Genomic DNA, 25,859 nt, shown 5'->3' with positions numbered 1-25,859 from the left:
TAGATTATATCTTGGATGATGAAGTCATATCCTGTTTTAGCCTCCAGGTTTTACACAGGTCTCCCTGGATGTGCCATCGAAGCCCCAGGATGTGGTACAATATGCATGGTGTGTGTGTGCTTGTTTGGTAACTAAGCAAGGGCCACCAAGCAAGCTAATGTGTGCATATATCCTGTGCGGTTATGTGATATAGTAAATCTTTTAGACTGTGACAAATCTCTTTACCAGTATACTTGACAAAGGGGTTTTACTCCCCGAAACATTGTATCGCACTCCGCTTTGAAATAAATTTTGAAGAAATAGCCTTCCACACAAGGGCCTAATCTCAACTATCCATAATATACTCACTTCTCCCTCAGATAACTCTCAAGGCAGCCATAAATATATGGACAAATGGGTCACTGTTCTTCCACACCCACTATCCGAGGCGGACTTGACTAAAATATGGGAGAACGCTAGAAAGATGAGTACATGTGTTTAACAAAAGGAACACATATTAAAAATCCTGATGTTCTGGTAGCATACTCCAGATAAGCTCCATAAACTTTTTCCAGGCTCACCCTCCATTTGTTGGAGAGGCTGTGGAGCACTGGGAACGCTACAACAGTAAGTCTGTCTGCAAAACTACCAATCTTCCTTTAAGAACCCAGCTCCAGCAACTAAGAACCTGGCTCTGCCCCCAGGCCCTGCCCCTCTTTTCCCCACCACTGGGCAGCCACTCTATTGTTTTAGCCTGGGGAGTTGGGGGCAGCCAGGTACTATGACACACCTGGGGGAAGGGGGCCCTGCCTAACCTCATCTCAGCCCTAAACAGGCTTCATTCCCACAAAATCTTGATGTTTTGATACCATACTCCAGATAAGCTCCATAAACTTTTTCCAGACTCACCCCCAGCTTGTTGGAGAGGCTGTGGAGCACTGGGAACGCTGCCACATATTTTCTGGGACTACCCGACTATTCAGCCTAAATGGAGGGAAATATCAAAAATGGCCAAACATTAGTTAATCAGATACTAACAGCAACACCATTAGCAATTGCAAGCAAATGGAAAACGACAACTTCACCTACTCTAGCAGAAAAAATTAAAAGAGTAAACACCAATAAGATATTCGAATATGGCATTGCCACTCTCTACAATACATTGGAACAATATAAGGATGTATGGGAATTATGGGAACTGCACTGTCCGACTAGAGATTGTGGGTAGGTTTACAACACCCAGCTACCAACTGCCCAATAATGGCAAACTGCAAAAGAGTGATTGTCTCCTGGAGATATATATATATACTAGGGATACACCGAATCCACTATTTTGGATTTGGCCGAACCCCCAAATCCTTTGCGAAATATTATGCCAAATACCGAACTGAATCCGAATCCTAATTTGCATATGCAAATTAGGGGTGGAAAGGGTGAAACCTTTTTTACTTCCTTGTTTTGTGACAAATAGTCACGCGATTTCCCTCCCAATCCCTAATTTGCATATGCAAATTAGGATTTGGATTCGGTTCGGCCAGGCAGAAGGATTCGGCTGAATCCTGCTGAAAAAGGCTGAATCCTGGCCGAATCCCGAAACGAATCCTGGATTCGGTGCATCCCTAATATATACTGTAGGAACAAGCATCCAAAATATACAGTAGGGATGCACCGAATCCACTCTTTTGAATTTGGCCGAATACAGAACCAAATCTGAATCCTAATTTGCATATTTGGATATGCAAATTAGGGGCGGGAGGGGGAAAACATTTGTTACTTCCTTGTTTTGTGACAAAAAGTCACGCAATTTCCCATTTGGATTCGGTTCGCTGGGCAGAAGGATTCGCCGAATCCGAATCCTGCTGAAAAAGGCAGAATCCCGAATCGAATCCTAATTTGCTTTACTAATATACAGTATGCATCTCAGTAACTTGCAAGGTTTTTTTTTCATTTATGCTTTGGTTCTTTTTAATTTTTAATTTCTTGTTTATGTTGTAATTTGTATTCTGTTTTCTTGTATATATATGCCTTCTTTTTTCTTTGATTTGGTTCCCTCATCATACTGTTTGCAGTACATTCACGAGGCAGCAACTTCTGTAATATTGATATCAGGCTATGTGCAGTGTTTCATTTGCACTGTCCAAACGAGCAAAATTAAAGGTATACTGTAGCTCACCCTTTTTCAATTATTGATGGATTTTCCTGCAAGGGATATCCTGTGTCCATACCCCAAAATGTCTCAAAAGATATAGCTGTAAGAAGCAGGACCAATCCAGAGCAGTAACTATGACTGCAAGTGCTTTTATTGAGGAAACATGTTGTGTTGCAAATTTCCTCAATAAAAGCACTTGCAGTCATAGTTACTGCTCTGTATTGGTCCTGCTTCTTACAACTATATCATTTGCACTGTGAACTGCCTTTTATAAACAAAAATAAAAAATATAAGTTACAAAAAAAAGAATAGCTATAGCTGTTTGGTTGAATACCACACAAATTTTGACATAGAGACATGGAACCTGTTATCCAGAATACTCAGACTTTCTGTAATTTAGATCACCATACTTAGCTAAAAAAATAATTAAATCATTAAACATAATTAAATAAACCTAATAGGGTTATTTAACCACTAGTATGGATTAATTATATCTTAGTTGGGATCAAGTACAAGGTACTGTTTCTTTACGACAGAGAAAAAGGAAATCATTTAAAAAAATTTTTAATTATTTGATTAAAAAGGAATTCCAGATAACAGATACCTACATTAATTGGACACCGTGGTGTTTGATCAGGTTCTGGGAGGTGGTTTTGTTCCGTGTGGTCTCTTATTGCACAATACTGCTCTGCTTTATAGAAAGATAGATAGATAGATAGATAGATAGATGTAATTTTTCATGTGTTCCTCCATTTGTTATATTTTTAATGTATGTTTATCCTTGGCCATGTTCACTGAAATTCAATAAGGATAATGTTTTTTATAAGAAGCACAGTGCAAGCCAAAATCTGTTCAGTCAAAAACACCTTTTATAAAAGATTGGACATCCCCAGCTAACCAGACATGTGTGGTCACACAGGGCAGTTCAAGGCATATGTCCCCAAGGGATTTCCACCTCAGCATGTGGACTCATCCTTCATTCATTGTAATGGCTGTCACCTAAACCCTCAGCTGCATTCACAGGTCAAACCAGTGGTGTACTGTAACTGCCGGCATACCTTGAGGGTGCCAGAAAGTGCCCATATAAACGCTTTGTCCTGTTAATGCTGAAGGGATGAGCGGCTTCTGTGGATCTAGCTAACGGTCGTGAAATTAATTAGATTGATTTTGAGCCTTTTGTCTGCCAACTGAGCAAAATATTGGCCTTATGCTGATAACATGTTAGACATATTCACCATCACAGTGAGCATGGGGCCAAAAAATTGAATTTTAGAAGATGTCGCTGTATCCCTCAAAGAGGTTAGAGAAAAACAGGAAATATATAGTGTGGTGTTCTTCATTCAATCAGCCACCCTTAGTGCTCTTAACACACATTTAAATCACTGTAAAATAAAAACTTTCACCAAAAGGATTTTTATAAAAAGGTGGAAAGTGCTTAAATATGCGTCAACTTTGTGGTGAATGAACAGAGAAGAGAGAATTTTAATGCAATGAATACCCACATATTTGAATACCCACATATTGGTAGTATATTACACTCACAGACACAAAAATAATTGTTTGTGTTTCTCAAGGGATAAACTGTTAGTTAACAGCTTCCAGTGCTCTTTTTCTAAAAAATCTCCAAAAAAATCTTTAAAATCAATACCTGCTGTAGTAGCACAAGCATTCACACAATTCCGCACTCATCACCGCTGATGAATTTCGCCTACATACTTCCTTCAAGAGCAATCGGGGCCTTGCACTTTACACCTACTTGGATTTGATCTGGTGGCAATCCATGGTTCATTTTGTGCATTTCTGTAGGTGTACCAATTTGTGCCAACCAAGTTATGGGCAAACCACTTTATTGATACCACACTCAGGAATGCAGACTCTAAGGCTGCCACGACTTGTGCCTGATTTGTAAAGTAACTGAAGTTTTAATAGCAGGTTTCAGTGTGTGAGTTTTTTCTTTTCATTAAAGAAAAAACCTTGGAATGCTGCACTGCAGCTTAAATCATGCTTAGATGTGAGGCTTTTTTATACTCTTCACCTAGGTCCAGCACAGGTATGAGACCCATTATCCAGAAACCCATTATCCAGAAAGCTCTGAATTATGGGAAGGCCATCTCTCATAGACTTCATTTTAATCAAATAATTCAAAATTATAAACATGATTTCCTCTCTGTATTAATAAAACAGTAGTAGTAGACAGAATCTTGTCTACTAAACTAAAATGTAATTTATGTTTATTGGAGGCAAAAGAATCCTATTGGGTTTAATTAATGTTTATAAAACATTTTGGTAGCCTTTAGGTATGGAGATCCAACTTACAGAAAGATCCCTTATCCGGAAAATGACAGGTCCTGAACATTCTGGATAACAAGTCCCCATACTTGTATAGAAGTAATGCAAAATGAACTTGTTGTCTGTACGTGTAAAACTTTACAACTAAAAGCAAAGTGAGGATAACCTCATAATTCAGCAGATGCAGGATATTGTGTTTTTCATCTTTACTGCTTGTCCTGTTTTAGAGTTTATTTTAGAGTGTTTTCTGTTTGAATTATGGTCTGCAACTGATCTAAATCCATCCTATGGAGGATCTCTCTAAGGGAAATCCAGCTCATTACTAAATATAATAAATTACTACATACTAAAGACGTTAATCCATGTAAGGGCTCTTACAGACGAGCGTTTGAAGCTGCGCTCAGCCGCAGGGGAACGCAGGAGTAGAGGCATTCAGTTTTTTCAATGGGGCTGTACTCACACAGGCGCATGTAAGCGCCGAACGCAGGTTGAGACGCAACATGCTGCATTTTTCCTGCGTTCAGCGCCTACATGCGCCTGTGCGAGTACAGCTCCATTGAAAAAACTGAATGCGTCTACTCCCGCACTCCCCTGCGGCTGAACGTATAAAAACAGAACGCAGGGGAGCGCAGCTTCAAACACTCGTCTGTAAGAGCCCTAATATGGATTCTTAGTAGGATTTCAGTTGTGCAACACGTGGAAATATTAGAGACCATTCATTCCAAGAGATAAAGGCTTTGACCACAAGGGGCTCATAACCTCCTTACAGTTTCCCCTCATATATACTCTAGGTCTGCAAAGGGTATTTCATGCTGTTTTAATATCCTGCCAACCAATTGCTTCTTTATGAGATAATGGACCATGTTCTCTAGTTGCAAGAAATCTAGGACTGCCTTTTCCAGTCTTTGTTTTAATTAAGAATGGAATATTGAACATGTGATTCTGATCTCTCCAGCACTAATCTGGCTCAAGCAATTAGTTATATATAAAACAGCTTGTGCTTTCTTTATATAAAAATGACTGTTTTTTTCTTGCCTTGAAATGAATGTTCCTGCCAGACACATTTGTTTCTTCTTACCAAAACTGAAACCAGTTGCTATGTTTTCTGAGGAGAAGAGGCAAGCAGAGGAAATGAATGTTTATTTCTTCCAACCCAACTCGTAAAAAAAACAAACAAATAATTTGAATAGCATTACATTTCTGCCTGTAGGTAGGTGAGCTGGATATTTAAGTAATTATATCCAAGTTCAGAGAACAATGTGTGACCTTTTTGATATGCAAAGAAGACATTCAAGAACCCCTGACTAATCTTCTACAGGCTTGTTTCTGTGCTGATAAGCTTTGATCATGCCATGCCTGAAGCAGTCTTGAAAACTTGCATTTTTAGTATACTAATGTATCCAATAAAGGGTACCACTTTTGGTAATGGTGGCTGAGCATTTCGTCACCTGTGCATCAAAGAGCAAATAAAATATTCCTATTGAAGACATGAACAGGCATTGGCAGTGCAATTGCATCATCGTGCAAAAGTGCCCCATCTCCCATTATATGTTCTTTGTATTTTGATTTTATGCTCAATGTTAGACATTGTGGCAACTCCCTGATACTAAAGCTTTTATATGCTCACTCTCTGGTTTAACATTGTATATGCATGTACTACAAGTATAGGATCTGCTATCTGGAAACCCGTTATCCAGAAAGCTCCAAATCACAGAAAGACCGTCTCTCATATCCTTTTTGGAAGCAAAACCAGCCTTTTGGATTTATTTAATGTTTACATGATTTTCTAGAAGACTTAAGGAAATTACGGAAAGATCCTCTATCTGGAAAACCCCAGATCCCGAGCATTCTGGATTACAGGTCCCATACCTGTACCTTAATAGATTTTAGCATTATTGTGAAGCTACTTCAGTCTTTCTGTATGCACGTTGCATTTTATGTGAACGTGCACACAAGCATTTTCCTTAAAACGGGCAAAATAATTGACTCTAAAGCTTAAAGTTATTTTTGCCCAAGGCATCTCATATGGTTAATAATTCTAAGAACTTGCCTTGAAATGGAATTTGTAATACTAAGAAGGTAATTTGTATATCTGCAAATCAACTAACTGTACATATCTTTCACACACAAACACTGTCAAGGAGCCAAGAGTAATGTAAGCTAAACAGATGTTATTGGATTCAGTAAATATCCCTTACTACTGAATGCCAAACTACCATACAATGTATACCAATATGTAAACCAAGAACACATCTCAGCCTCCCCATCTCCTTCTCCCGTTAGTTGACTTGATGCTACTACAGGTATGGGATCTGTTATCCGGAGAGCTCTGAATTATAGGAAGGCCATCACTCATAGACTCCAATTTATCCAAATAATCCAAAATTATAAAAATGTATTTTTCTCTGTAATAATGTAACAATGCTTTATACTTTATTGAAATGAACATATAATAAATCATTATTGGAGGCCAAACAATGCTATTGCTTATTAATGCTAATTGTTTATTTAATGATCTTCTATTAGATTTAAAGTATGAAGATCCAAATTACTCGAACTGTATTATTCTTCCGGCTCTTCTGTATTCTTCGGGTCCTCTTTCTTCCCGATTTTCAACACTCTTGGTGCATGTGCAGTTGCTACGAACCGGAAGACTGCTCCAACTGTGCATACGCCAATACAGCGTTTACTTCCTGAAGAATACCGAAGAGCCGGCAGATGGCACCCATGAGCTCCGCTGTGCTTACTCTTCACCTATATGTGAGTAATGAATTAGGGGCACTTTCAGGGGTAATCACCTATGCAGGGAGAAGCACAGGGGGGGGGGCTATGTAGGGTAGTGGGTATGGGGTTTTTATTATTGGGGGGGTTTAGTTCTCCTTTAAAACAAGTCTAAAAACAAAAATTAATACTTTGTGCATTTGCTGTGTAATTGCTCTGTGAGGGGTTGGGGCTGGGTCAAATGGCTGACAAAAGCCAAAGCTCAAAGCTGTTTAACAACACAAAATCACACTGAACATGGTCATTTTTGCATTGGCTGTGCTAAGTACAAATTTAGTAACATAACCAGCGCAGTTAGCTAGCTATTATTGGTCCCCATAGCAGAATTTGAAGGGCCTGTGTCACATTTAAGATGGTGGTTTATTCATTCTGAGTGTATCTCAGAACACCACTGGGCCTCTTACCTTAAATTTTCACATCCCTGTTATATATAGGGATGGGTGAATGTGCTCTATATCGAGTTTTGTGAAATGCTAACACAATCCTCCTCTGATTTGAAACTGCTATTTTGTGTGCGAAAGATAAATAAAGGTAGAACCAATGGATGATTCCCTATCTCCCCCCCCCCCCATGCTCATGCAGTTTGAATCTATGTCTTTGCACTACAGGTTAGTTTTATCTAGAGATCTCCAGGGCCTACTTCTCTTTCCTGGACAGTTTATTGCACTCAATCCCCAGATATAAATCCCACTCAGATGTAGGAAACATTACATAATTCATCTACACAATTTTCAACTTTCCTTTGTGTCACCCTTCACTGACCATACATGGGAACTTCCTGTAATTGTAAACTTTCTGTATAATGAGTTTCCAGATAACAGATCCCATACCTGTATATAAAAATATGACAACATTTTATTATGTAAGATATCCTTGTCAACAGCTTATAACAAGGTGCATATGTAAAATAATTTATCTTTTTTTTCTTCATTTCTGTCTTAAGTGTAATGCATGGAAATACATGCCAACCATTGGTTATTATATTCACACTCACAATCCAACAACAAAGTTGAAAATCAACTTCAAGGGAATTGCCATTGGAGATGGGCTCTGTGATCCTGAAATGGTAGGCTGTTTTAATTCAATTTACATTCTTTTCAAGGCCAAAAGGAGGTTGAATTCCTTTCTCCTTTTACACATTGTTTTGATAATGCTTTGCACACTCCCTGCTTTGTAATGCATCCTTAGCAAAAGTTTTGGATCATGAGTAAATTAAAAGGATACTGTCATGGGAAACATTTTTTTTCCAAAATGAATCAAAATGAATCAATAGTGCTGCTCCAGCAGAATTCTGCACTGAAATCCATTTCTCAAAAGAGCAAACAGATTTTTTTATATTCAATTTTGAAATCTGACACGGGGCTAGACATATTGTCAATTTCCCAGCTGCCACAAGTCATGTGACTTGTGCTCTGGTAAACTTCAATCACTCTTTACTGCTTTACTGCAAGTTGGAGTGATATCACCCCCTCCCTTTCCCCCCCAGCAGCCAAACAATAGAACAATGGGAAGGTAACCAGATAACAGCTCCCTAACACAAGATAACAGCTGCCTGGTAGATCTAAGAACAGCACTCAATAGTAAAAACCCATGTCTCACTGAGACACATTCAGTTACATTGAGAAGGAAAAACAGCAGCCTGCCAGAAAGCATTTCTCTCCTAAATGGCAGGCACAAGTCACATGACAGGGGCAGCAGGGAAATTGACAAAATGTCTAGCCCCATGTCAGATTTCAAAATTGAATATAAAAAAATGTGTTTGTTTTTTTTGAGAAATGGAATTCAGTGCAGAATTCTGCTAAAGTAGAACTATTAACTGATGCCTTTTGAAAAAAAACATGTTTTCCCATGACAGGATCCCTTTAATGTATCAGGTTTAGGCTAAAAAGGATTTAAAATTAATTACATAGTTAAATTGGGTTGATAAAAGACAAAGTCCATCAAGTTCAACCCCTCCAAATGAAAACCCAGCATCCATACACACACCCCTCCCTACTTTTAATTAAATTCTATAATCCCATACCTATACTAACTATAGAGTTGAGTATCACAATAGCCTTTGATATTATGTCTGTCCAAAAAATCATCCAAGCCATTCTTAAAGGCATTAACTGAATCAGCCATCACAACATCACCCGGCAGTGCATTCCACAACCTCACTGTCCTGACTGTGAAGAACCCCCTATGTTGCTTCAAATGAAAGATTGGAGAAACAGATTAGCATTAAACACAAGCCTGCATCACACAAGTGTAAATGATGCTAACAAATGTTGTGTTTCTTCTTTTGTCTGATGTTGGGTGGTTATGCTGATTTCCATTACCAAACAGGCATAGTGGATGAAAATCAGAAAGCATTTAACCAGGGGCGCTTCGCCAATGAGGCGACTTGCCACTCCTGGTACTTTAAGAGCGGAATTTCCGGTTTTCAAACCAGAAATTCGGCTCTTCTATCGCAGTGCACTGGCCCTCTCTGCTGCCCTGGTGGACCCCCCCCCGGACCCCCTCAACAGTAACTTCTGCTACCTCGGGTGGCGGAGGGGCCAGGATCGCCCCTGCATTTATCCAGCAGCAAACAGATTTGGCAATAAAGTATATCCAACAGAAGAAGTGGATTGAAGCATTTAAAGTAGGTATTGTTCATCTGTATATTATGGTACAAAGCTAACAATATGACTACTCATTATATGGGTCATGGGACAATTAGAAAAGGACCAAAGCAGAAGGAAGAACAGAGTGCGTAAATCTGATATTTCTTTATTATTTCAGGTTTATTGTTCTTGGCATTGGTCATTAGATGGGATTATTTTAAGATATTAATACAGCCTGATTATTCGTAAACTGTTTTAGATTCAGTAATTAAATATGTTCCATGGCCTCAAGGTCTAAATCATCCAGTGGAAATTGGGAATTGCAAAGGCCTTGCTGTACATTGGATACAACACTGGTAAATAAACAGTGATTGGATGCTTTATTGCCTTGCCCATGGGAGAGTAGAACACACAAACTCCTTGCAGTTGAATTGTACGCATTAATCAATGAACCACTGTGGATCCTTCTGATACTTTGAAACCCATAGAAAGCGGGTGTCCTTATGAGAGATTAAAGATATCTTAAATAGTTCTCCAAACAAGTTTGTGTCCAAGATTTATAGTGTTTTCTATAAACTTTGTTTACTAATGCCAGGTCCTTGAGCATGTAATACATGTAGCTAGGTGATGAGCAAAATTCCCCCATTTAGCTTCACACAAAATGTGTATGAAAATGGCAACATTTTGATGAAGTTTTGTCAAAGAATTTGTATTAAGTGCAAGCGCAAATACACATGTAGCACAAATCTGTGCTTTTATTCCTGGAGCAAAAAGAGTTGCACCTTCAGGGCCATGTGGCACGAAGTGTTTTCTTCACCGGCATAACTACGGCATAGGAAAAATTCCTTACACTCCTAAATGACTGGGTGTTGCCAGGCTTGGGTAATTGGTTCAGTAAAGGCCAGAAAGCTGCAGACCTCCCAGAGCACAACAGGAAGGAGACACTGTAGTGTAGATTAGTGTGAGAGGTATGGCAAGAAAAGTAACACATTTACGAGTATCCTGGGAAAGGTTGCGATCTGTGGAGACACTGTACTACTGCTGTCTGTGTCATCTGATAATCTAACAACTTTGCACTTTAGCTTTATTTTATGTTCAGCCACTTTGATCTTAATTCGTTTTTGACCACGTCTGTGTCTCCTCTGCATAGTCCCATGTGTATGTCTATACTTGTGCCTCAGTTTATGCATGTGTATATTCCTTCATTTGTTGCTTGGTCTGCTTCCAGCATTCTTTATAAATAAATATGTATTAAATATATATAATAAACCTTTATCAAATTCACTGTAGCGAGAAAAGGGAACTGAAATATTCTGATCTTCTTAATTTGCCTATAAAAGTATTACTGTTTACATTGTTTGTTATGTTCAAACATGTGCTAATGTTTTTAACTTCCATATGCTACTATATTGCTGCTAATACTTAAGATAGGGGCTTATCATGCAGTTAATGTTCTGTTCCTTTATGGTACCTTAAAACACTGGCCCGAGGAAAGGCCCAAGGGCCTGAAACTTGATGATTACTAACGAATGAAAAAAGAATGGCACCAAATACTGTATGAATATCCCTTTTAGTTTTTTTAAGGTTTCCAAAAGATTGACACTTATTGGGGAACCCATTTAAAGTAGTAATACTTTCCAGTATTTTTTTGCTAAATAGGGGCCCAGTAGTATTCATGGATTGGAATATAAACTTTTATCAAAGTAAATGACCATTTTAACAGGCGTGATCAGGTGTTTCTCTTCTAGATTATAAATGTCTGCAGGGAATAGTCCCTGTATGCCATATTTTTTCGGTGAATTTTGCCGCAAAAATTACGCCCATAGAATGGCTAAAAAAAATTGTTGCACTACAAATGAATTTAAGGTGCCGCATCGCGGAACAAAAAAATTTGATAACCATAGACTTCAATGCATTTTGTAAAATTTTCGCAGTTTCGTGAATTTTTGGCAAAGCGAAACGGGTCAGATTCGCCCATCACTAATGGCAAATAAAAGCCCACTTTTTATAACATACTCCTTTGTAGTTTGTATTCAGATACTGAAAAAAAAAAATGGGAGTGTCGATATACGAATATGATTATATCTCACTTAATTATTGCTGACCTCTGCTTGTTTTCACTTTTAGGTGTTTGATGCTCTGCTAAATGGAGATTGGACAGAATACCCTTCATTTTACCAGAATGCCACAGGATGTACCAATTACTTCAACTTTCCTTACTGCCAGGTATCCATAATCAATACATACTTCAGCCCTGTTGTGCTGGGACTATTTAGGGCATAATCTTAAGGGGACCATTGACCAGAATATGCCATTGGCAAATGTACATGAACATTTTATGACACTATCCACTGTTTGCAAACTACACCACTCAAACTGCTGCTGAGCTGTTAATGCTAGGAACCATTTAAAGGTAAATTTTGCTGGGGAATTGTTGGGACCTGTAATACAACAACAGCTAAGTGGCTGTAGTTTCATTGGACCCCTCCCCACTTTATGTAATGTTTTCCCTTTGAGTCCGACTTTGTTAAGTGTAGATTCTATAACGAAATCACAGCACCATCCAAATTGTGTATAATCTTAAAAAGCCTTTATTGGGTTTCTGACTTGGATCTCAAACGAACAACGTTTCAGGCCTGCGTGGCCTTTTTTCAAGTTAATGAACTACTTCTGGTTACAAAGTTTTTATACTCACTCATTAGATCGCCATCTATAGGCAAATAATAAGAATTAATTGATACAGAGATAGAAGCATAAAGGCAACATTGTCAGATACATTGTAATGTAGATCAACTATTTGTGTTATTTCTTTACAGGAAGTGAAGAAAAGCTGTTCCAAAAAATAGCAGTGTCTGTATTCTTCTTTACAAGCATTCACTGTATATAAAAAAATATTTCAAGATGTTGCTTTCCTTTGGATCTGTTAACTAATAATTAGTTGTATAAGCAGTGTTTCTGAGAAATGCCGCACATCTGGGTTGCATTGAGTCCACCAACTTCTGCGCCTGTTACATTGCACAATTCTCGGTTTTGTCTCAGAAACAGCATTTTTTTATGTCACTCCTCAAGTTTTCTATTGGATTAAGTTCTGATGATTGGGCTGGCCGCTGCATAACGTCAATCTGGTTGGTCTGGAACTAAGATGTTGCTTGTTTACTGGGGTGTTTGGGGTCATTGTCTTGTTGAAACCCCCATTTCAAGAGCATTTCCTCTTCAGTATAAGGCAAGAGACAACCTCTTCAAATATTTTGATTTATTGAAACTGATTCATGATCCCTGCTATGCAAGAAATAGGCCCAACACCATAGTATGAGCAACATCCCCATATCATGATGCTTGTGCCACCATGCTTCACTGTCTTCACACTGTACTGTGGCTTGAATTCAGTGTTTGGGGGTCATCTGACAAACTGTTTGTCACCCCTAGATCCAAAAAAAAAAAAACAATCTCGCTTTCATCGGTCCACAAAATGTTACATTATTTGTCTTTAGACCAGTCAATGTGATCTTTGGCAAATTGTAAGCTCTTCAGCACATAGCCGATAGCTTAGCTTCAGATAAGTGTCTTCTAATTGTAACATTACTCACAGGTAACTTTAGACCTTCTTTGATCTTCCTGGAGCTGATCATTGGCTGAGCATTTGCCATTTTGGCTATTCTTCTATCCATCCGTATGGTGGTTTACCATTTTCTTCCTCATCTTTCAAGTTTTGGTTGCCATTTTAAAGCATTTGTTCATTTTAGCTGAGCAGCCTATCATTTTCTGTACTTCTTTATATGTTTGCCCTAACTTTTTAATCATAGTATGATGTTCTTCTGAACAATGTCTGGAACAACCCATTTTACTCAGATTTTCAGAAAGAAATGCTCTATAACCAACATGCACAACATTGCTGCCTTCCTTCCTTAAAAAAGGTCTATAATTGACACCTGTTTTTTCAAAGAATGAATGATCTCACTAATTGAACATCACACTGCTATTATTTGGAGCAAGTATTTTGAACACTGCTATTATTTTAAACAAGCCTCAAGTAATGATTCAATTACACAGAATCAACAGCATGAATGTCATAACTGTTGGGTCTGTTGGTTTTCTATTACTCTACTACACCTACAAGATAATTATTTGCCATGTAGAAATATAATTTCTACCAAAAACAGAGATTGATCAGGTTAGTGATGTTGGACTGCTATTATTTGGAATACAAGTGTATAAATAATTTATTGAAAAGAAGTGTAAGGCACAGGCTTCCAGCTTTTGTGAAAAGGAATTCCCAACATACTCTGTCCACAAACTGTGAGTGTGACTTTTTATAATTCTGCCTAAAGCATCATACTCCAGTAAAACAATTTCAAATATCATGGTTTTCGGAATCTACAGTATTAGTCTGTGTTCTGGGATCATGCGAGCCAAATACATTTACTTTCCAGTAACAGGCAGAAAGGAAAGAGATGCAGGTTCTCTTTCAGACTGCCAGTCCATATAGGGACTACCAAATGGCTAATAAGAGCCCTTATTTGTCCCCCCAGGAACCTTTTTCATATTTGTGTTGTTCCATGACTCTTTTTACTACTTTTTTACTACTGAATGTAACTCACTGGTAAAAAAAAGGTTGGGGATCCCCTATGTAAATACTGCAGTTCTCTGAGGCATTTAGGGCTAATCTTGTACACTAGATCAAAGGTTTAATATGATTGTTAAATAAAAACCTCATGCTCCTGGAAATCTTGTCCCCCCCCTTGGTATTCCTTAAAGTGAAACATTTGTTGCTAAATCTCTCAAAGATAAGCCTTTTGCATGACAGATGGCAATGACCAGTGCCTAGGATTAAAAGGGCTTTGGCTAATCAAGTAAGTGTGGTGCAGCAGGGCCCCCCTTACCCTCCGGGCCCGGTACAACTCTCCCCCCTGTCCCTCCCTGATGGAGGCCCTGAGTATCCCACCAAACATATATGTAACCGGCGCTACTCCCGGGCTTCACATTCAATTGTTTAATCACTCTGGGTGGGATAAGGCTATCATTTTCTGAGCAGTCCTTAAAATCCCCTTGTAGCTCACCATTTAACACTTTTCGGTCAGGGTGCATTCTGCCCCGGACCCCTCACTCAAGACTCGGAGTCTGTATAATCCAATAATCCAATCCAATTCCACACAAACGGGACAATATATAAAGAATATAAGGATGAGTCTTACCCCCAACCTCACTGTGACCCGGGTGCAGCCGCCCCGAGTCTGTCACTAAGAAGAACGTAATCAGCACATCAGCTAGTTCAGCAGCACACTCTGGAACCACCTCAAAGAAACGCATGCTCCCAGATCACCGGTAAAAGCAAAAAATCTTTATTTCCTCATCTGATTCACACACATAGACCTCAGTACCCCCTGTGCCTCCTGATAGCAGCCCTGGTAGGGATGATATTAAGCCTGGGGGTGTAATTTCTCTCTATTTTAACTTCCTTAGTTGGATGTGAACAGGAAGGCATATAGGAAAGTGATTGTTTGGCTTTGCAGTTAGCACACTTGACTCACCTTTGAGTTTGTTTGTTGCAGTCCTTAGCATGCAACATTTCTCTTGCTTTGCTTTCCTGTTTTGTTTCCTACTCTGGACCCTTTGGCTCTCTGCTGTCTGATGTGATGGCTTGCTCCTCTAGTAATATATCTATCAGATGTAATTTCTGGCTCTTTCTTCCTCAGATACCGGTTCTCTGGTTTCCTCCAGCCTGCGTTTGGTCAAAACGGAACCATTTGTTTTTGCATTTTCTGGGTCCTAGCACACTCTGGAAAGTCCCTTGCAGTTTCTTTATTTTGAGTAATACTTGAGTTACTGATAAATTCACTGTATTCCTCAACTGCCAACATAGGCCCTACCTGAAGACCACTTTGACTGGTTGGCCATCTTTGTATTGTTCCATTTGTTGATGCCAACTAGCCAAATGATTTTAACAACAGGAACAGAAGTAGGGTTGCCACCTGGCCGGTAAAAATGTAGCTTGATGCCAATGTAATTTATAGGGAAAAACCATAAAAATATAGCAAGGCTGGTATTTTTTCCACAAAAGGTGGCAACCCTAAACAGAAGTGGAGCTGCTCTGATGGATTTTTTCCATCACAAAAGAAAATTCTCAAATCACCAGGATAGCAGAATTATCTGTCTGAACCTGACTCACCATACATGCCCAGATGGTCAGGCAGAATAGTCAAAATTGGCTACTGCCCTACCAAATTTGAGTACCTACCTTTAGCCCTGGTCTACTCCCTGTGCACTTGTAGAACTGGCTCTAGATAGAAACAAATGAAGCTCTGCTTACAATTAAATATGCTGTTCAAAGATAATTCTAAAAGGGAACTGATAGAATTTTTTCGAAAAGTATGTAAAGTGTGTAAATGAAAGAAAGAATTTACTATAAAATAGAATTATTATAATTTGCACAGTTCTGGTCTCATCTGGCTTTGCAGGCAAAACTTAGCAACCCTGTTGGGCCTCACAATGTCTGAACTTTATAAGTTAGCACTGGGAGACATTCTAAAATACAGCTTTTCTCTACATCAGGAATTTTAAGTTTGAGTACTCATATTACTGCTGCAGACTTCTTCACTATGCAAAATGTAGTCTCCACTTTCACAAGTAAGCTTCTAGCAATTTTTTTTATTTTTTTTTAATCTCAGTCTCTGTTTTTTTTTTTTTTCTAAGGTGAATGGAATGTTAAGTCAATTAGCACTTGTGCAAGCCACTATACAGTATAATGTCTAATACTACATACTGTAAATGTGTAATAGTACATTATATGCTGAAGCAGTTAAAGACACTGACTCATGTTGTCTGTCATCATTGTTAATATTCATTAAAAGTCTTTCCTGACTTCCTATTGGACTCCTAGTTTGATAATTGAAATTGTTCTGTATTGTAAGCCCTCTTGTGTATGTTAGAGAGATACTGACATCAGAAAATAACCATTTTTATTATCTATCATAACATTGTCTTTGAATTCTATTTATAATTTTGCCATAAAAGTATTTGCCTGATGCTTTTACATTTCCTTTCTTACTACCCTGTTCCTATATGACAGGGCTGTCATATTTGTGCAGCAGCAGTCTGTTAGCATTAGAAACTCTAACTGTCAGGTTAAAAAGGGACAGTCAGGTTGGCAAAACAGTCAGGTTTAGGAACTTCAAGTGAAAATTACTTACAAAAGCAGCGAAAAAATGATCAACATGACCTATAGGTAACTTTTAAGGTAGATTGATATTTTGAAAAGAAAATTTGTAGTGTCAGTAACTAGGGATGGGCGGCGGTGAATTTTTTGCGAAATTAAATGGGTCAAATTTGCCCATCCCTATCAGTAACACTTTAAATGTACTGTATATGTACATTTATATGTGTACATTTACATTTGTACAGTGCTTGATAAATATGTGGCAATAATAATAATCTGCCCCTGAGTGTCTGATTTTACCTGATAGGGGTAAATCTAGTTGGTTAGGAAGGAATAGGCTAAATTTATGGAATTAGGCAGTCAACATTTAAACATTACATGAAAGGTAATGGTGCATCATAGGAGCACCAAGACTTTTTATGGCAGTAATTCTTCAATTCAAACGCCACAAGGGCTAGTACTGAACCTACGGTGCAACTTATGCCACTGCATTTAACATGTTTGCAGGTACTGCACACTGACACCACACACTGGTGGTGCATAAATGCAAATCAATTCCATGCATTTGACCATAACTTGACTGCCACCTAAGGTCCTCCATGTGGCACCCACAAGACATACACATATACATGGTACAGTTATGTGCATTTTTATTGGCCAGGCATCTATGCAATTAGCAAAAGAACCCACATACTTACAAGCTGGCAATTGCTCAGTGCAAGTGTCTGTCCTTTGCAGCTCATGCATAATACATGGTGCAAGAGGCACATTGACCCAATTGTAGATCGGTACTAGCATGTTGGAGGTACTTTATGTATGCTGCAAAAATGTGAAATTAGACCTATGGAGTCTTTTCCAGATGAACCCTCCGTCATCTTTTGCTGTTGCCATTGTACCAGCGAAATAGCTCCTTGATTAATCCTTCTGTTTCACCAAACGGCACTATAAAGTCTTTACATGGGTGAATGCTATGATTTACAGTATGTTATAACTGTTGCCATCTTATCAGCCAAATGCCATTTGTTTACTTTCTCTGATATCTCAAATAAAATTTTTTTAAAAAATGACAGTTCTCATGATGCATCGTGAAGTGGGAAGCATTTATCGCGAGAAGAAACAGATAACAAATGCTGGTCCTATAAAGGAACTTGGTCTGTGTTTTAGAATTGTTATATATAAAAAAAACTACAAATGTCCATAGACCAAAATACAAAATGAGGCAATACTGGAAGTCACTGGTGGCCAGATATTGTCTTGTGAAATAACACATCTGTGCTGTACTTTTTAGTTAATCCCATGGACTAATAACATAACAAACCCTGGCCAAGCAAGCATCTGTAAGTTTTGAACTGTTTACTGTCGTTTGAAACTCAAAACAAATGTTAGTTAAAAGACACTCGATTTCTTTACTTCTTAGCGCCGCTGTAGAAGGAGTGAGATTAGCTTGTGGTTGCACAGATTTGATGTTAATGGCATCTGTCTTTTTCTCTTGTAAGCAGTAGCCCCATAACTGGTTTGGGCAAATGGAGCAGGTGAGGCTGTGAAGCTATGTTCCCCTGTGGGACCCATGCTTTTTACAACAAGTAAGGCAGCCATTATAGGCACACAAAGTATGCATAGACAGTTATGGGATTTGTTATCCGGAAACGGTTATCAAGAAAGCTCCAAATTATGCAAGGCTGTCTCCCATATGGGGCAGATTCACTAAGCGCTGAATTTGCGCTAGCTTCCGCTTCACTCACATCGCAACACTTCGTCTGGCGTAAATTCGCCCATACAACGATAATTCACTAACATGCGAAGTTACATCCAGGGCGACGAACGCTGGCGAAGTTGTGCTAGCTTTACTCAGGCAAGCAAAGTGAAGTTGCGCTAGCGTTAGCCAATTTTTAAGCGGCGGGAAGTGAAAGTTGAATGCACGTATACAGTATTTTGCAGCAAATATATTACATTACACAAGCCCAAGGAACCTTAAAAATAAAATAGAGTTGTTATAATGCCCTACACATGAGCCCAGTGTATAGTTTATGTGCCATATGTTAGGAAATGTAGGGGGGAACCCAGGTACCCTAAAAAATTTTTTACGGACTTTTGCAGCCTATCACCCTGAAAAAGTGAAAAAAACCTCCCAAAAAAACGAGGAAGTCCTATGCACTTCGTCTGGCAGAACAGCTAACGTTCAGTAAAATCCGCATCTTAGTGATGCCATAGCGAAATTTCGCCTGGGGTTAGAGTGCGAAGTTGTGCTATTGTCTATCTCCTTCGCTAGCGAAGTACCGAAATGACGTCACACTGGCGAATTTAATTTTCATAATGAGCTGTGTAAGCAATGTCCATGATTGTATGTGCTTTAAACATGTAAACTTGAGACATGTACGTACTTTGAATAACTTTATTGCATAATTAACATGCAAGTTAAAAAAAAAAAATTACAGAAAGATCTCTTACCTGGAATACTCCATGTCCTAAGAATTCTGGATAATAGATCCCATATCTGTATGTGTATATGTATGTATGTGCTTGCCTACCTGCAAAGTGGGATACATAAAATACATTTTAAAATACTTACATTTAAAATCATTTGTAAACAAAGTATAAAAGAAGCTGAATTTCCTGCTCCCTTTGTAGTGTATGGGAGGTTAAGTGAACTATTCTAAAGGCCCCTTTCTAATTAACAGTTGATTGAATGAAACAGATACTTTCTTAATGCATTTTCCTCTGAGTCTGGAAAAGTTTACACTTCTCCGTTCCTGCGTATCGTGTTTAAAATTGAAAATGTGAACTGACCTCCACTCAACTTTTTAAGAGGCCCCATAATTTAACCTCCTCTTTTGGCGTGTGTGTCATTGACAGATTGAGCCCATGGGGACTGCATTAGGCAATGCACATTCTACCACATGTTTGTGAATTCTCACATGTTTCTGCATGGTTATTACCCACCTCCATGTGCAGTCACTCAGATTTAGAATTCTACAGTGATGACAATTATAGCTGTAATGTTTTCTCAGCGTGGAAAAACACCCAGCTGGATTAGTGAAGCAGTTTCTGGCCTGTATATTTTTTTAAAAAATTTTCAGCACTGTTTTACATAGCATTTGACATTTAGAGGCACAAATACTCAATTTTTTGTTGTTTTTTTGTTCCCATTTATGTTAGAAGTAATAAAGTAAATCATGCTGTTCTACAATACTCGTAATCAGCCTTTGAATTGGGATCTCAGGATAAACTCGGGTTTTGATTCCCCATGGCAAATCATTTATATAAACAAGCTCCTGGGGAGCCACGGAGGGCAGCAATTCCAGCACAGTATTCTGTATATTACAGAACTTATCTGTTATCTGCTGTGTATCCTGTGCCTTTTCTCATTTTCAGCTTTGAATGGCTGCCCCCATGGCTATACGGCAGCTTGTTTATGTAAATTATATCTTATTCTGAAGCAAACATACTGTTAGGAACTCACTCCAGGGAAGCAGGAGTTAAATGAGAGCTTGCAACTGGCCAATCAGCGGCTGAGGAAGGTTACTTAGAGCCAAGGCACATGTGGGCCAGTTGCCAGTCCAATTGGTAATTCAACAGAATCTCCTAACCGCTTCTGGCTATCCATGTCGACACTCGGTACTCAGCCGCTTCAGACTCCGCGGCTCTCCTTCCTGCACAGTGTCGGACTGGCCCACAGGGATACCAGGAAAAGTCCCGGTGGGCCAAGGTGTTAGTGGGCCCTCATGCTGCTAGTCATTTGCCTATTTCATGTATACTAGATTATAGTATTGTAACGCGCAGTATGTAAAGAAAAGGAGAATAGATGAGTGAGGAAAAGAAGGCTAATAATACTAAGAGTGGGCCCCTGGTCTAATATTAATTGGTAGGCCCCTAGTCAAAGATTTTTGGGTGGGCCCCTGGTGTCCCAGTCCGACACTGCTCCTGCACCACCTTACCTGCCGGCATTCAGTCCTACTGCCTTGCTAGTTCCCAGTGCGGCTCCTGTCGTATCCTCCATCACAAGCCCGGATTTGTGGCAAGGACACAAAGGCCCGGGCTTAGGGCGGCAAGATTTTTGGGGCTGCATGCTGCCCAGATGCTTTACATTTTAATTAGAAGCACTGGAGACGCACTGCTGTTTAAACAGCCCACCAACGTATTCCCTAGTGCTCCGGAGGGAGCCTGCACATGCGTGCACTTGCAAGGTGGAAGGAAGCTCTTGTGGGGGGGAGGGAGCACTCGCGAGGGGAGGGGGCAGGTGTTTGACTCTCCGGCCTCAGGGCGGCCCAAACAGAAATCCGGTCCTGCTCCATCAGTCCATATCACGCACGCACGTTAAACACATACTTTCACAGTGGAAATATTTTTATGCAGGTAGAGTTGTAACCTGGCTGGTATTTCACCTGCCTAATTGATAAAAATCTTGCTCAATGCCAATGTTATTTATAGAGAAAAGTAGTAATTCTTTTTCCAAAAAATTTATCAACCCTATATGCAGGGATGTAAAACAAAATGTTGCTTTCAGTGTTAAAAAAAAACATTCTTTATTTCCATAAAGCACAAGTCAGCAAGCCCAGGGGCAGTTTCAGCATTAATTTGTGGCAATTTGACCTATGGAGGGCAAAATACTCTAATTTTGTTCTTGGTAAGTGAGAATGAGTCCAGCTTCTGGCACTTTTGGGTCAGTGAGTGATCTGTTGATGTTGAGGAGTGTGAGATGAACATTGCCTCAGGGTCACATGAGCTCCCATTAAATGCCAGAGCATGCAAGATAGAGACTCCTATTTACTGCTGAACATTAGTGAGCCCTTTAACAAAGAGATCATTTTGACCACGTTGATTCAACCCCATATGACAACTGCTTTTCCCAGTAACTGATGCTGGTGGAAGTGAAAGCTCAACCACGGTGGATGACAGAAGTGGTTTCCTTGTAGAAAAAGCAGAACCTTATCCAACTTATGTAGAAGACACCAGAAACATCCTTTCTATTCCCTTATTGTATATTTCTTAGTGTTCATTTGAAGCTAACATATGTATGTGCACCTTAATAACAGTATCATTGTATTCTTTTCATTGCAGGAGCCTCTAGACCAAGATTAGTTGGGTCCTTTTTATCCCTCTCAGAAGTACGGAAATCAATCCACGTGGGAAACCTAACACTCCACGATGGTTCTGAGGTTGAAAAACATTTGCTTTCAGATGTAATGAAGACCATAAAGCCTTGGTTAGCTGTGCTAATGGATAATTACAGGGTAAGGCATTTACCGCTTCAAATCTCATTATTATTCACAGTAACCATCAAACAGTCACTTGGTGTTGCTTTAAAGCCTGTGTGTTTAACATCCTCTTGCGTGAGATGAAAGAGTAAGAACACTTTACTTCTCATGTAACAGAACCGGAAAAAGGCATACACCTAAATTACGAGTTCTAATTAGGTTAGACTACTGCTGGTAATTAGGAGAGAATTGCATTGGCTATTAAGGTGAACCTAAATATGAGGCCTTTAAGGAGAGTTGTTGTATTTGTCCTTCATTTCTAAATATACATTTTCATCTGGGTGAATATTCCTAAACTACCACCTGAATAAACCCTGTTATTTTAACTTTGCTGTTATTTTCTGAATATTTTTTTTTGTTTCTCTAGCAAAGCCTTCTATATTTAAGTGAATTTGTATCTCTTGTTATTTATATAACATATGTTAGGGATTTGAAATGCCATATTTGGAGTCATCCTCTGTAAAGATTACAATATACCTGAGTATCCTCACTTACATATTCAGAACGTACTAGTGTGAGCTATCTCACTGCTATGTTGGCACTTACAATACCTACAAACAAGCTTTGGATAAAGGGAAGGCATATTTGAGCATTATAGGAAATACTAGAAGCTGAACAATCCTTGCACCTGTGTGTGAATAGGCTTACCGTTTTTTATGGTGGGTTTTTTTGCTTATGCCCCAGACCTTCAGCATAGCGGAGTAGTTCACTAAGAACTAGTAATAGCAGGCAGGCATCAATCCGGAACACCAAGGAGTAGAATTCAGGAGCCCAAAATTTAAAAACAAAATCTTTTATTTTATATTATGTATAAAAACAGAAAGCCTTATGCCTTTCGTGTCACCAAGGGACACTTAATCATAGGCTAAATTCTTGTAGACAATCCAGAAAAGGAGCCAATTAGAAGTTAGATTGGCAGAGTTTATACAGTCAGCCAATAGCCTTCTATATATCATATTTCATATTTGAGCATTATACAAATAACATTTTGCAGTATGAGTAAGAGAATGAGAAGCAAAAAGTATTTTTTTTTCAATTATAGCAGTAAGATTCAGAAGTGATCTTAGTGGAACATGGGCAGACTCTTGGGCAGTCTTATTGAGCCCCTGCAGTAAGCACTTAACAATTGGTATATCTCTATAACAGTTTTTCCAATTTACAGAATTTTGTGACTTCACATAAATTATCCATGCCAATTTTACACAGTGCTTCACCTAGCTGATGAAATTATAAAACACAGAATTGGCTGTGAAGTTGCATGTTAAATAAAAGTGTAGTAACTGGCACATATCTACTGTAAACGTTTATAGGCTTGTGCTGCAGTCTATAAAATTTTACATTTAAACTTATTTCAATAAAAAAGGAGAAATACTTGTATAAAGCAGTAACTTGCTGATATTGCAAAGCAGAAAAAACATTATGGATCTAGTTGTACCCTAAAGTCCAACTCACTCAATCACAAAAACACAATCAAAGTATTCACACATTTTCTTTCCCATGCTCACCTTGGTGATCACTTTCCAGAAGGTAATATTAAGAGACAGGCTTGCTGGAAATCCTCACTGCAATTCCCAATGAACTAACACTCAGAGGAGAACTAAGGTATCCAATAACATTGAAGTAAAGGTGGACTGAGTACGATTCTGGCCCAGGGATGCTCCCTGCAGTTTCCAATAATTCACATCCATAGGAGAACCAAAGTATTTAAGCTATATTTAATATCCAGGTACAAATGACTGCTAGGTGGCCTGGGTAGGGTTTTTCTCCTGGGAATTGTCCCTGTAGTTTCCAATGATTGCCGATCCAAGATCCCACATAAGGAAAAATAAAACGAAGTGTAAACTTGAATGGAATGAGAATTTAAGAAAAGATAATGGTGTGAAAGACTGAGATACCAGAAGGAAGAAGTGGTGAGAGGGAAAGAGCAAAAAAGAAAAATGGAGTAGATAAGGGGTAAAAGCAAGGACATGTTAAAGGCATACTATCATGGTTGAAAAAGGTTTTTTTCAAAACGCATCAGTTAATAGTGCTGCCCCAGCAGAATTCTGCACTGAAATCCGCTTCTCAAAAGAGCAAAGAGATGTTTTTATAATTAATTTGGAAATCTGGCATGGAGCTAGACATATTGTCAGTTTCCCAGCTATCCCCAGTCATGTGCTCTTATAAACTTCAGTCACTTTTTACTGCTATACTGCAGGTTGGCGTGATATCACCCCCTCCCTTCCCCCCCCCAGCAACCTAACAAAAGAACAATGGGAAGGTAGCTTGATAGCAGCTCCCTAAAACAAGATAACAGCTGCCTGGTATCTTGTAACCTTGTTAAACATCTTTGCAAGACCAAGACTGCACATGCTCATTGTGGTCTGGGCTTCAGTTGGGAGGTTAAGCTTAGGGTTTGTCATAAATTATCAAAACAGCACACTTCAAATAATTTCTGCCATAGAAGCTGATACAGCAAGACTGATTAATAATCAGAATATGCAGACTGCACTGAGTCTGGGGATACAAATCTCTACACATTTTCATCTTTCACAAAAGATTCGGGGGTTCGGCCGAATCCAAAATGATTCGGTGCATCCCTACTGCTAACCCAACTTAATACACACTCTGATTTCTACAAGTGCTGTCTGCTAAAACAAAAATTCATAATCTGACAAATTGAACAGCCTTTTCCATTTATTTTATTTTTTTTTCTTATTTATATGTCGCTGACACAGTTATTCACTGTTACAGACATCCTATATCTCAGGTGCATTACTTTTTAAATACACAATTGTTATGACCATGAGATCCACAGGTCCTCATCCTATCTCTTACAGTTGTGTATACTGTTACTGTATATACTTATTTACAGTCTAGAAAACCACTGTTGTGAATAAAAATATGTACAGTGCTGTGTACACAACATCAATACTGTATATAAATTAAAAATATAAATTACAGGTATGGGATCCATTATCTGGAAACCCAAATTACAGAAATGTCGTCTCCCATAGACTCCAATATAATAATAATCCAAATTTAAAAAAAATATATAATTTTTCACTATAATTAAACAGTACCTTAGTTTCTACTAAACTAATATATATATATATATATATATATATATATATATATATATATATATATATATATATATATATATATATATATATGATGAATCCTTTTTTAAAGTAAAACCAGCCTATTAGGTTGATTTAATGTTTAAATGATTTTCTAGTACATTTAGGGGCACATTTACTAAGGGTCGAATATCGAAGGTAAATCCTCAAATTCAACCTGCAAAGTAAAATCCTTCTAATTCGAATATCGAATTCGAAGGAGTTTGCGCAAATCCTACGATCGATCAATCTAAGTAAAAATCGTTCGAAGGATTTTAATCGACCCGCCGAAGGATTTTTCTTCGATCAAAAAAAGCTTAGAAAACTGATGGGGAAGGTCCCCATAGGCTAACATTGTATCTCGGTAGGTTTAAACTGCCGAAGTATGTAGTCTACGTTTTTTTTAAAGAGACAGTACTTCGACTATCAAATGGTCGAATAGTCGAACGATTTGTACTTCGAATCGTTCGAATCGAAGGTCGTAGTTTTCTTACTTCATATCCTTCACTCAAGCTTAGTAAATGTGCCCCTTAAAGGGCATGTAAAGGCAAAAAAATAAAATCC

General features: G+C 38.6%; 1 protein-coding gene across 1 annotated transcript in view; it reads left to right on the top strand.

Moving 5' to 3' along the window:
- LOC108719684 (probable serine carboxypeptidase CPVL) overlaps positions 1-12,242 on the top strand; it is a 28,745-nt gene extending 16,503 nt beyond the window's left edge. Inside the window, exons 3-4 of the mRNA XM_041567510.1 lie at positions 8,142-8,264; positions 11,914-12,242. Of these exons, the coding sequence (XP_041423444.1) occupies positions 8,142-8,264; positions 11,914-12,069 (279 nt within the window). The 3' untranslated portion in view covers positions 12,070-12,242. The remainder of the gene's footprint in view (positions 1-8,141; positions 8,265-11,913) is intronic.
- The last annotated feature ends 13,617 nt before the right edge of the window (positions 12,243-25,859 follow it).

This window comes from Xenopus laevis, chromosome 6S (genome assembly GCF_017654675.1).
Source record: "Xenopus laevis strain J_2021 chromosome 6S, Xenopus_laevis_v10.1, whole genome shotgun sequence".
Classification (NCBI taxonomy): Eukaryota; Metazoa; Chordata; class Amphibia; order Anura; family Pipidae; genus Xenopus; species Xenopus laevis.
Note: the sequence above shows the minus strand (reverse complement) of the source record. Positions and strands in the feature narration are given on the sequence as shown.